Here is a 13,904-nt window from a genome sequence, read left to right on the forward strand (position 1 = left end):
GCTGTGCAGCCAGTGAGGAGTCTTGCATGCCTAATTTGAGTTAATGATGCCAGGACTCGTGCAGGCCTGAGGCTCCGAGGCTCCAGCAGGAGAGCAGGAGGAACAGCTGTGGCCAGGCTGAGACAGCATATCTTTCAATCTCTATTTCTCCTTCATTCTTTCTCCCTGCGGATCCTGACATGTGTGCCCACAGCAGCACAGCCTAATGACGTCTCCTACGTGAGGAAACCATCTCAACTGCACTAGGAAATCAGGAGAGAGTAGTCTTGACGAGCAATCTTGAAATGGAAGCGGAGAAGGGCGAAAAATCATCCAAGATTAAGAAGGAGACAGGCAGCGAGGGGAAGAGGGAGAGAGATAGAAGGGAACAGATTTAAGACTGCAGGGAACTTGAGGCGAGGAAAATCCAGCAGCAGAAATTAAGCAGCTTAAAGTAACTGCTCGCTAAAGCTTAATTCTGATGAGAGGGTCCTCACACGGTCTCATGCAAGAGGTTGCGCGGGCTGTAAAGGATAAGAGAAGACAGGCTGACAGGGAACAGAGACTCGGTGATGTGGATTGGGAGACAGAAAGAGAGAGAGAGGGGGCTGTTTCATAACCAAAGGTTGACATATCTCTGATGAGTTTTGTGCTGACAAAAAAATGTGTCCGCACAGCCACCTCTGAGCCTCTGTGTTTCACCTCTGTACGGCATGAAAGTCAGAATTTGAGCAAAGGCGCTTTATTAAGGCTTGAAGTTACAAATTTAACTCAGTGACAAGATACTAAGCTCATTCCGAAAGTTTAAAGAAAGAATTAGGCTTCTTTAACTTCTTTCTTCTTGTCTCTGCAGGAAGCATCAACCGAACAGGGGCTGTCCCTACGTTTCTGCGGACCCCCACAGTCATCCAGCCTCATCTGGATATGAAGCCCTTCCTACAGTTTCCGATGGAGACTCCGCCTCCACACAGCCTTGGGCTCTTCCACAACTTCAACGCGGTGAGATTAGGCCTCTGAAAATCTTTGTTGACAGTGCTGCATTATTGCATTACTCCTAAAAAAACAACAAATATGCTATATTGTTACTTTTCATGGAAAGTGTTGTCAGGACACCTCATGCCACTTGATATTAGATTAGACACAGTTTGTATATAGGTTGTTATCTACAGTATGTCACAATGCTATTGGACAGTTTTTCAAAACTGATAAATAATAATAATAAATTGCTTTTGGAAAAGATGTATATTATGGTAATTGCATTAAGGTAGTGATTCTTAATTTGTGTTACTTTCGGTTGAATACAAAATAAAAATTCAGCTTTGCCATCACAGGAATAAATGACATTTTAAAATATATTAAAATAGAAAATATAATAATTCACAATATTACTGTATTTTTGGTCAATTAAACCTACACTTGCTGAGCAGAAGAGACTTATTTAAAAAAACATTTTAAAAAAATCTTTCTGACCCCAAACTTTTAAACAGTGCATAACAAAGGAAACGGCTTTTAAATATTCAGAAATAAATGAATAAATAAAAAGTGATGCTGCTTTTTAGGAGCAATATTAAAAGCATGCAAAAATGAAAACTCATGCATGTAATTCATGCATGTGGGGGACAGTGAGGAAACATACTATCATAAAGTTTTCTAAAGCCATACATTAAAGGGATAGTTTGGTGAAAATTTGGTCATTTTTAGTCACTCTGATGACCTTGATTTTGGTCACCATTCCAAACCTACATGACTGACTTACTGCTGTGGAACATAAATTGAGATATTTTGAGAAATGTAACAGTGTATTTTGTCCATACAATGCAAGTCAATGGTCACCAAAACAGGTTGGTTATCAACATTCTCCAAAATATCATCTGTGTTCCACAGAAAAAAAACGATGAAACAATTTTCATTATGTGCACTATCCCAGTATTTCCTGAAAATATTCCCCTCCACTATTCAGATCTGGTGTATTAATGTCATAATATGCTAATGTGTACTTGTTATGAAACAGGGATCGGATTACATAAAAGATGACCTTAAATATCATACCTGGCTTGTTTGTGTATTTGAATGTGCCTGGCTGCTGTCCGTTGGACGGTGTAATGCTGTGAGTTCTCTCATGTCATAGTGACTTATAGCTAATCATTTTGATTAGCATGCAGCTCGTTTCACTCTCTCAGCACTTTTACTCCGAGTCTGTTCTGCACATTTCCCAGATTGCATTCTGTTATGTAAATGAGGATGCTGGTCAGCAAATTGAATGGGAAAGGTTAGTCGTGGGATCCAGCCATGCCTGAGATTTCCGTCGTTTGTATTCTCTCTCCTAAATTCCCTGTATTTGCCTGCACTTGTTACCAGTGTGAAAGATGGCCTGCCCTTTGGCACAGTCTCGTAACACTGAGAAGGAAAAAACACTCTCCCTATGCCAGCTCAATAAATCCACATCACACATTGCCTTCCAATTCTGCCACATTATTATCTTTTTAGAAAAAGCCAAGGGATGTTTAAATATTTTGAAATATGCATGAGCTCGTGAAAGAGTCAGCATCTAAGAGCTTAACTACTGTCTCTTGTACTTACGCCATTTATTTTATATTCATACACTGAGCTGTAATCTTTAGATCGAGGCAGTTTAAGCATTGCAGCAGGCTATTACTCACTACGGTTAAAGGCTCAATGTGAGAGTGACCAGATGTCCGAAGGGGAAATTCTCCAGATGCCCAGTAGGGGGCGATGTTGGAGAGGCTGGAAGGACAGGCCGACCTCTCTAGGACACCGCTGAAAGCACACTGCAGTTTACGCCATTGTCTAATGGAATACTGACATTAACAAGAATTCACTCACACAGACTGTAATATATATAGGCTTCTATTGAGGTATTATACTAACAGCTGGCATCAGTTGTGTGGTTTAATTAAATGTCTTTTGACATTTGAATATGATTTGATTTAAAATGAGCATGCACAAAACTGAACCCTAGCTTCACTTTACATTTATAATTATTCGTTTTATAATATATTTTGTTATATTTTATATAATGTCTGCCAAATACATAAATTAATTTTAAAAAATGCATAAAAAATGTATTACTATTTATTAATTTAGCAGAATTGTCATAAATTAGAACTTAAAATCAAATGTGCACAATGTAATAATAATCAAATGTGCTCATACAGTTTTGTTTGAAAGTCTATGGTGTGTTTGAAAGTATGTTTGAGTCTATTGAATCAGTTCATCCCAAGAAGTTCTCTCTTTCATTTGTAGCATTGTAGCAACTTTTTGAGCACAAAGAAAAGAAAAATAACGACTTTATCCAACAAATTCTTCTCTTCCTTGTCAGTTTTCTATGCGCGTTCATGCATGCGTTGTGGTACTCTCGTGAACACGTGTAGAAGACTAACATGGAAATTGTTGAATAAAGTCATTAATTTTGTTTTCTTTGCACACAAAAAGTATTCTTATAGCTTCATAACATTAAGGTTGCGCCACTGATGTCACTATTTTAATGATGTCCTTACTACCTTTCTGGGCCTTTAACATGGTAGTTGCATTGCTGTCTATGCAGGGTCAGAAAGCTCTCAGATTTCATCAAAAAATATCTTAACTTACGGGTTTTAAACGGAATGAGTAATTAATGACAGATTTTTCATTTTTGTGTAAACTATCCCTTTAAATCTTTTTATTTATAGTTAAATTTTATTTATCAAAAACATATTACTCCTTATGTAACTTTAGTGTAGCTAGTTTTTACAACTTCTTGTTTATGGTTTGTTATAAACCAAAACTTTTTTAAATCTCTAAATTATGATTAGCTTTGCTTGGCAAGCTGCAGTTTCAAAGTAGCTTCCCCAGCGCTGCTTATAAACATACGATATGTCAGCTGTGCTCAAGTTGTTCCGTCTGGAATCGCATTCATGTTGGAATGCAATCAAACACAGACTTGAAGCTGTAATCTAGTTCAAAGTATTTTTCAAAAATGTGTGGGTTTGGCCAAATAATTATTTTGCTTTGTAAATTTCACCAATATCAGATGCTTTTGATCAGCTGTAGATAGAGTCGGGGTGGACCACAATCTTCCATTCCTCTACAGTCCAGCTGTAATTTGTCTTTAATGTGATTTGGCTTCTACCTGCCTGTCTGAGTCAATGCGCCTGCAGGCACTGAGGCACCTGAATAATTTATACCAAGCAGCTAGTTGTGGCGTGGAAGTACAGAAAGCCTCCTTCAGACACTTGCTTATTCTGCAGAATCAGGAATTTCAGAGGCGTTAGATCGGGTGGCTCGTGCGCCAACTTGTTGCATCTCACCTGCAGCTACCTTCGAGTAAAGCCTCGCTTTCTTTCACTCGCAAAAGGCGACATTTATGCGCACAGCTTGCCAGTTTTCCTCACTGAGTAATGCAACTCCACGTGGACTTTTGGAGTTGAAACCTTTTGTAATTTCTGTAATTTTCGACCTTAATAGCTGGAAGATATCAATCACAAGGCATTACGAGTTCAAATATTTTTAGTACTTTTATTCATCTCGCCCGGGTTGCCGCTGTATTGGTTCCACATGTGTTGTAAAGGTATGTGGCAAGAGCGAGAGGACCATCATGACGGGGGAGCCAGAGGAGGGCTGAATTCTGCAGCTTGTGCTTTTGATAGAATGAGGGAGTGGAGGGTGATTTGGGGAGTGAGCGAGTGCATGACATTCTTAGTGCATCTGGGCAAAATAAGCAGTCAGCGAGTGAGCAGAAAGAGAACAGAAAGAGGAAGGAGATCAGTGAAAGAGAGCACAGGAAAGAACGACAGAATTTATTATTGGAGAAAAAAAAACGGGAAGGAAAGGAAAGGAAAGAAAAGCAAGTAAGAGGCAGAGGAAAATGAAGAGAGAGCATCCAACCAGGATCGTAGTCTTGGCTTGCTGTGAAGTGTCAGGAAGGATGGAGGGAGGAATGGAAGGAAGGTGGATGAGATTAAGCAACGGAGAACGAGAAACCAAACCATAACGGCAAGAGTGACGACCGACTGTGGAAAAGAAGAAGCAAAACTAGGAAGAGAGACAACAATTAATCATATCTTGGACCTGCAAACGCAAGAATCGCTCGCTGGCGTCCCCAGAAGGGGGCACAGAAGCGTGTGAATGTGGGAGAATCAGGTGGTGTGGTGGGACAGCTAGGATCCCTTCTGGATGGGTGACACTCTCACACACACCCTCCCACACACAAACACGAGTTCCCTCACGGAGGATCCAATGCAGCTGCGAGATCCAAGCGCTTCTGAGGATAAGAAGGTGAGTGCCCTCTGGCTATAGCTCAGGCAGAGACGTAACAAAGCTGAGTACTTTTCTCTGTGCAAAGCGCTGGATGCCGAACAGCATTTGTTAACTTTGTGGGATGTTTTATCTGGCATTGCACCTTGAATGCAGTGCATTTTGGGCTTGTGGTGTTCGGCAGGCTGAAACAATCCATGGTTTCTATTAACTGACATAAGATCTTTTTTTTAATCTAAATTATATTATGACACTGTTGTATGGGCATATTTCCTTTAAAAGGATAGTTCACCCACAATTATTTGTTCACCTTTATTCTGTTTCAAACCTGTATGACTTTGTTTGGCACAACACAAAAGAAGATATTTTAACAAATGTTTCATGTGTTTTTGTCCATACACTCTCAGAAAAAAAAGGTACAAAAGCTGTAACTGTGGCAGTTACTTTTCAAAAGGTGCATTTTTATACATTTTAGATACTAATGTATACACTTTAGGTAATAATATGTACCTTTAAGGTACTGATATGGACTTATGGTACTGATATGATACTGTATGTACAAATGTGTACCTGCTGAAGAGGTACTGTCTCAGTGACAGCTTTTGTATCTTTTTTTTTTTTGAGAGTGTACAGTGAAAGTTAATGTGGTCCAAAACAACATTGGACCCCACTGACTTTTCACTGTATAGAATAATCACTACTTTACAGTATGTTCCACAGAAGAAAGAAAGCCATAAAGGTTTGGAATGATATAAGACTGAGTAAATGATGGCCCTTTAAGGGGTCATTAAAAGGTCTGTGCTTTTCTAATGAGAAGAATCTGGCTATTTTTGAACAGTTATCAGTTTGTGGGATGCGGTTTTCCAGAGGGAGCATAGGGAGGTCATAGGACAGACACTGTGCTTGCCAAATGGATGAATGTAACATGCGCTGTTAATTGCTCACATTGATAATTAGTATAGATGCAGTGTCTGCCAATACCATAAAAACAGCATGTTAGAGAGGCATTGATAAAACCAGCAATATTTCACATACTGGCCTTTAAAGGGATAGTTCAAAAATAATCTCCATTGTTAAAAAAATGTCCATACAATGTAAGTCAGTAGAGTCCAGTGTTGTTTTAGACCCAACTGACTTACATTGTATGTCCTTCAGAATATCTGTTGTTCTGCAGAAGAAAGAAAGTCATGTAGGTTTGGAACGACATCAGGGTGAATAGATGATGACCGAATACACATTTTCGCCTTTAAAGCATCTTTCAGCTGTGGTTTGGTGGTTTCTTTAGTTAGATTCTTGACGCATCCTCATAAGCTGTATCATAACATCATTTACGTTGAAGGAAATTTGTTGGGATAGTCATGAGCCAAGATGTCTCTCTTTTCCGAGAAAGTCGGAGGAGTAAATCACCACCAGCAGAAGACCACTTCAATGCAGTGCTATTTTTACTTCACGACGTGAGGCATGATGGAACGACACCCAGGATTTTGGTCTATAGATGCATGTTAACTTCTGTATGTTATTAAATCTTGATTAGAAGGGCGTTCTGAGTTTAAATGCAGCCAGTAGACTTAAAAAAAAGACGTGAGCCTTTAAAAGTAATCTTTTTCTTATGAGAGGCCTTTGATTTTTTCCCGTGGAGCCCGTCGGGAGCCCCTCCCTCGTCCGTTTCCTCGCCGAGGCTGTTAGTACTGACAGTTGTATCTATTGATGTGTTCTAGCTGGAGGTGTTCTGATTACCCAGCTAACTGCCAGCTTCACTTAATCCTCTGGAGATTCATGAAGGCAAAGCCATAGAACAACATCATTGTGGCTAATCCCGTGCCTGTCTGACTGATGTAGTGTGGACTTTGCACATGCACAATGGCATCAGGGCCCTCCACGGATACGGCGGCGCAGAAACGAGTTTTCAGGCCTGTGCCAAAAGAGATAAGAGGCAAAAATCGGAGGAAGTCCGGTGCAAGGCCTGCTAACCCACAAATGGTGTGCGCTGTCACCCTGAACCACATCTCGGCTCTCTGTGTGTTTGCTTCTAGTAGGGGGGTTGCTTGGATACGATCCGTTTGCAGATTTTCAAAATGTTTTTGTTTGACTAAGAGAATATTCATTTCAGCCTTTCCCCGTCTTTCCCAGCCAAGAGAAGATGTTCCAAACTGGCCTGTCTTAGACTATTGTTCTTAGAAGTTGGAATGAAAAGCACAACCATTATAGATGTTTTTGAAAGGTTAAACATTTTCTTTCTGTAACTAGATGTACTGTATCACTTTCCACTTCATTAGTCAAAAAACAAACAAACAATAAAATCAAGTTTGACAGAAAGAGTGTTGATGAATTTGTTGTAAATGTACAGTACGAAGATTAACTGCATCAAATGTCAAGTCAAAATGTTCAAATGAAATTAAACTATATCAGGCAAATAATAATGGTAGGAATCATATGACAATAGAGCTGCGAATGCAGACCACAAGGCCAAAAGATCTTTGGACTGCAACCATCAGGCTTTGTGCATTAAACTGGTCATAAACAGAGGCTTAGCCATTGGTGCTATTGGATAGGATAACTGGTTAAATTTATTTTAAAATCTGACCTCTTACATGGTGGACACTGATCTAACAGAAACAATTTAAAGGATAATGTGTGTATGTGTGTGTGTAGTATGTACATAAATATTATTGTGTAAATAATTGTTTAAAAAATATATTTAATATATTATATAATATATTAATATATTATATTATTTTAATATATTATTTAAAAAAACAAATTAATACATACTGTATATGTTATTAAAATCAAAAGTTGTATCTGTTTAATAGACCTGAGCCAACATTTATTATCTAATAATTACAATATTATAACAAATGTATTGCTCATTGTTGCTTAGTGTTAGTTATGCATTAAATAACAGAGACCTTATTGTGGGACCTTATAAGGGACCTAATATAGTGTTACGGTTACCAATATATTTTTAATATTTTAGTTATATTTAATTCGATTTTCATTAGTTTTATTTATAATTATATTTAGTTATATTCCATATATTAGTTTTATATATCCATATATATGTATTATATTTTTGTGTTATATACGTAAATGTAATGTGTGTGGTTTAAACAATTATTTAAATAATATATTTAATTAATAATAATATTAAGAACAAATAATTATTAAATAACAAATGAATATACATTATTGAGATAGATAGACAGACAGACAGTATAATATCATAATATAAGTTCATGCTTTTAGGCCTATATCCTGTAGATTCTGTTCAGGAATGTTTTGTTATGCAGTTTACATGCTTGTTTAGAAATGATTTAGTGTAGTGTGACCTCCTTAAAGCCAAGTAAGTAATTAGGTTGTCTTCATTTATTAGCTAAGCCATTGATATTTTGTAACTGAATACAGGGCTGGACAACATTTGTGCAGGAGATTCGCTGCTCACCCTGACTTGATCTCACAGGTGTTCTGACTCTTTGCACCATTTGGCCGCCCTTAGCCATGTTCTGTTGCCACTGTACTGCCACATAGACCTTTCCATCAACATGATTAACGACCTTGTCTGTCTAATGGGAGTCGGACCAGAATTTAGTTTCACACGTCCTTTCTCTTTTCCCTTTCCCTCTTCTTCTTCTCCTGTTCTGTATTCAGATGGATCCTGTTCAGAAGGCAGTGATCAACCACACCTTTGGAGTCCCACTGGTGAAGACCAAACGGCCAATCATTTCCTGTAATGTCTGCCAGATCCGTTTCAACTCGGAGGTAAGGTATCTGATATTGGACCGTTTGACTTCATGCATGTTTGGTGTCTTACTCAAATGGGTTGTTTTATTGAAGACATGAAATGGTATATAGCATTCTTTGAGTGAGTTTTCTATGTAATATGAGCGTTATGTTTATACTGCTGCTATTTTGCACACTCTGCTTTCTAGTCCGGAAATAGCCAACGGCAAATCCTCTTTGAAGTACTGTATCCGCAAAGCACGTCAAGGATGGAAGCTTACAGCATGAAGTGTTTTTTTTCTTTCTTTCGACGATTAAAACGAGTTTGAAGAAAATCTCTCTCAACATAGTCTTAATGAAGATATTATTTCCACAAGTAAGAACTTCCTACGAAAACAACTTCCAATTTTTCCATTTCAGACTTGCCACATTCATTTATTGCAAGATCCGTATCGCACATTTTGACGTTACAATATTCCTCATGCATCAATGAAAGCAATTATGTTAGTTGTTTATGCACCAAATTGCTGCTACGCTTGTTGGGGGAGAAACTTTAGCCTGAAATATTCTGGGCTGAATTCGGTTGCAGCTGTGGCAGACATTGTGACATGTGTGAGATTAGTAACAGAGCAGGACCTGGGAGTGCCCCACTAGCCTGCGCTATTTTTACGGACGAGAACTGTAATCATGGGCAGAAAGTGGCTTTCTTGGTGTGAGCCTGTAATCTCGGTCCTCCAGTCAAGCAGATGTATGGCCTTCTTTAAACCACAGACAATGAAAGACAGGGAGAAGATGGAAAGGCCAAGCCTGCTTGTGGAGACCTGCGAAATTTGCTGTTAGCCCAGCTCGCTTTTAAAGATTTACGGGGAGAGAATTTGAGACAACTCAGCAATTCTCTTAAACAACTGGACTTACGAGTTCTAGTTAGTTCAAGGGAGGTGAAGATTAGATTGAAGTTTTGTACTACAGTTATTTTTGTCATCTAATGTTGCTTTGTTTTGGTTCACAGTAAATATCCTAGACGGTCGTTACTTGTTAGTTCAGCTATAAATTCCACATCCCAAAGTGCCATCCAAAGATGCCTTTAGTTTACAACCCAGTTCATGACCCTTAAGTCAAACGAGTTTGACACAACTGCTGATTGGATATTTCTGACACCTGCAGCTGTCCTGGTTTGTAAAAAATATGCATATTCTTTCAACACCCCCGTTTTTACAATGTCTCCCTGCTTGCCATCATTGCATTTAACGATACACAAATTTAAGCATGTAGCAATTTCCATGAAAGGGGTAGAATATGGGGGCTGCTTTTTCTTTCTCTTTATTTATTTGTTTGTTTAATTGAAAATTTTGTCATTGTTTACTCATTAGAATCTCATGTCGCTTCAAATCTGTATGACTTTCTTTTGCAGAAAATACAAGAAGATATTTTGAAGAATACTGATAACCAAACTGTTTTGGTTACCATTGACTTCCATTGTATGAACAAAAACAAAACACAAAGACATTTATCAAATTATTTTCTGTTTTGTTCGACAGAAGAAAGAAAGTCATGCAAATTTGAAACAACTGCGAGTGGGTAAATGATGACAGAATTAAATTTTTTTGGGTGAACTATTCCTTAAATGCCCATTTAAATCCCATTAATCTTATGGCATTATTTATGCAATTGTAATTGACCCGTCGCAAAGACCCACCCCCTTTGTTACTGTTGCTATGTCCGACAAGCCATGATGCTCATGTTCTCACGCAGTGAAAAATACATCACGGAGCAAAAAGGACAATGACAACGTGCCGAAGGACAAAACAGAGCAGGTTACTTTAGGTATGAAACAAAGTCACAGCTTTAAAATTTTGTCATTTAAGAAATTGAAACGATAAATACTGTTTTGTAGCTCTTTAATGTGTCGTGACACCGATCGCCTCTTCCTCTTTACTAATTATAGCATGAAATAAACATGAATGAACATGAGAAGGTATCTTGTTTCGGCCGCAGAAAGACATCAATGCACACCTTTTTTATGTTCAAGTCCACCGACGTTAATCTCCTCTCGTTTGTCGGACAAAAATGGCAGATTCAGCATTATTATTGGTCAGATTGCCTGTCAATAAAACTCCCTGCGAAGGGTCATTTACAGTGTAAATGCATTCATGCCACTTCTGAGCTGTAATAAATAAATAAATAAATATATATATACACATTGTGTATTAGAATAAAAATTTTAATAGCTTGGCAGCCGTCTGTTTCTCTCTCTCTCTCTCTCTCTCTCTCTCTCTCTCTCTCTCTATATATATATATATATATATACATAGTTCTCACAACATTGAAACAATGTAGTTTTTTTAATGTACTGTATCTGTGGAAAGTGCCACATACACACACTCATCATCCCACATACAAACTCACACATTCTTTTATCAATGTCCTAACAATTTTAACTTTATTGTTTATTTTTAAAGTTGTCAGGCATCAAATGTTCACGTCGTCCAATCAGCAGTGAGCGAAAGACAGAGAGATCAAAAGAAAAGACATCAAAGAATTGCGAGTTCTGATGTTGTATTAGATATTGTGCTGCGTCTTTCATGCATTGTTGCACTGGAAACGATTCAGCTACGTTAAGAGATTAAATTATACAATGCCATCTTTCATTAAATGGTTACACAGAGCAATGAGTCTACATTTTGTTCCTCTACTATATGCTGAATAAAGCAATGCTTTTGTTCTTTGAAAATATCTATTCCCTTGCCTCCTTCCCATCATCATTTCACGCTCCATTATGGATTAATAGATTCCTAACCCCCAGTGCCGATAACGGAGGACATTTGTAGTGGAAAAAGCAGACTATTGGCTGCCAGCGTGTGTTATCTGATGCATTCATCAAACTAGGGGCTCAGAGTTGTGTTATGCTGTGCTGCCAGTGTCCCTCTGTCCCTTTCACTCTAGCGCAAGATGGAGGTATAACCTTGCCGCGCTGCAGAAGTGATGTCACCATATTGTGTCACTGTTGCTGCAGGACAGGGTTGACTGCGTGTCCCTCCCCTGCCAGAGCTGCAGTGGCCCGCCGCTGTCGCACAATTTCCGTCATTCGCTGACTGGTTTTCCATCACTAGGGCAAATTAACCTTCCATGTGCGTGTTGAGCTTCGGGAATAGCCACAGCTGTCAATCCTCATTTTGCAGCCCTTTCCCATTTTGTTGTTGTAATTGTATTTTTGTTGGCTTATGTTGCGTTACATACTGTTCACATGTGGTTCGATGAGACCGAGACAATCTGTGTCCTAATTTGTCCTCGGAAAAGTTCTTTGTGCTCCCTGTTTTTCCATCGTTGTGCCTAAAGTTTTTTTTTTTTTTTTTGAATAAAAAAAAATTATTTATCTATGCAATGATTTTTTAAACATATATTTAGTTCTGTCGGCGCCAATAGCCTTGTGGGCAGCGCGCTGACATATAGCGCCGTTGCGCTTCGGGCGTCCCGAATTCGAGTCGCGGCTCGCTGACCTTTCCCGATCCCGTCCCCCCTCTCTCTCCCCCACTTCACTTCCTGTCTCATTACTGTCCTGTCATAATAAATGTAAAAACGCCAAAAATAAAAAAAAACATATTTAGTTCTTATAAGTACAGTACTAAAAGAATCATTAGTGGAACTGGAATCTTTAAGAGGAATTGAAACCAGAACCGAAAGAGTTAAATTCTTTACGATTCTTATTCCAAGTCACAGACTGTTAAAAAAAATATTTGGAATCTCCAGTATTGACATCTCTGTAACTCATGGTTGTGATTACCGCCCTAGACTGAGTCTGTTCCTTGCACATGGCAATGGCATGAACTGTGTTTCTCATTTGTTCTTGGATGTGGAAGTGGATTATTTCTGCATTTTTTTTCTTCACTCTATTGCAAGTCTGATCATTTTTACATTCCTTAACTCATATAGGTTGTTTTACATTCATTTTTTGTCTGTGATCTCTGTCTGCACCTGTGCTTTAGCCCCATATCCACTGAGCTTTCTGCTGGTTCCTGCCAGAGCCACATGGCTATCTTCTCCTCTTTCCTCCTTAATCCCAGAGATCTGTGCTCTTTTAGTGCCTCTTTCCCACATCCTCCTCAGTTTCCTATGTGCTTTAGACAGGCAGTTCCTTCAAACCCCTGAAGGCTTAGATTACAGACCACCAGCTATATAAGGCTCTGTCATCACCAATTACAGCCCACAACCTGTCACAACAGACAGGAAGGGCCAACCTAATGCCAGCCATTCCCTCACTGCAAGTGTACCCTAACTGTCTCTAAGGGCCTATCCTAGCTGTCTTAATCTCTTCTGTTCCCATGAGTCTCTGCGGGGGTTCCACGCCTCTTCCAATGTTGTGAGCATCTGAGCCCTGGATGACACTCTGGTATGAGTCTCTTGGTCCTGCTCCCAGTGTCTGCAGCAACTGTTGTCAACTCATTCTCGGTTTCACACAACACATAATCCTGCCACTTAATAATCATCATGCTTGTCTTGAATTGATGGGATGCATTCTGAAGTCATCGCTGTTTTGAGAGGCCGCTGCTAGGTGATCTGTTTGAAGCGTTTGAAGCGTAGGCACGTCAGATACGTGTTGTGTCGCGTGGCAGCTCCGCTCCCCTGTAACGAGGATGCAGAGGATGCAGGACAGCTCCTGTGTCAACGTCTCTGGACATATCTCTTAATGTGTTCCTGCTAGAGGTCAAGTCAGCGTGATCGATGAGTGGACAGATTGTGCCACATCAGAGATGTGGAATTGTTTATGCAGATTAGAGCTTTCACAATAGTCAAGTGTTTCGTGTTTCCTTTGATTTAGTGCTGTTTATGCACTGACCGCTGAGACTGCTAAATATATCCTTTCGCTTAACAATGGTCACATTTTCAGTTGCGTCTCTTCATCTTGACTTATTCAAACACAATGTTAATAGTAAAATCGTAGAAACAGACCTCAT

General features: G+C 39.1%; 1 protein-coding gene across 3 annotated transcripts in view; it reads left to right on the top strand.

The window, feature by feature from the left end:
- The window catches only part of znf385a (zinc finger protein 385A), an 89,352-nt gene that overhangs the window by 55,603 nt on the left and 19,845 nt on the right, over positions 1-13,904 (top strand). For all 3 annotated transcript variants that reach the window (XM_016513208.1, XM_016513209.1, XM_016513211.1), the window contains 2 exons: positions 833-978; positions 8,881-8,991. In XM_016513208.1, coding sequence (XP_016368694.1) covers positions 833-978; positions 8,881-8,991 — 257 coding nt within the window. The remainder of the gene's footprint in view (positions 1-832; positions 979-8,880; positions 8,992-13,904) is intronic.

Source organism: Sinocyclocheilus rhinocerous, unplaced genomic scaffold (genome assembly GCF_001515625.1).
Source record: "Sinocyclocheilus rhinocerous isolate Xijiao unplaced genomic scaffold, SAMN03320098_v1.1 scaffold1406, whole genome shotgun sequence".
In the NCBI taxonomy this organism is placed as follows: domain Eukaryota; kingdom Metazoa; phylum Chordata; class Actinopteri; order Cypriniformes; family Cyprinidae; genus Sinocyclocheilus; species Sinocyclocheilus rhinocerous.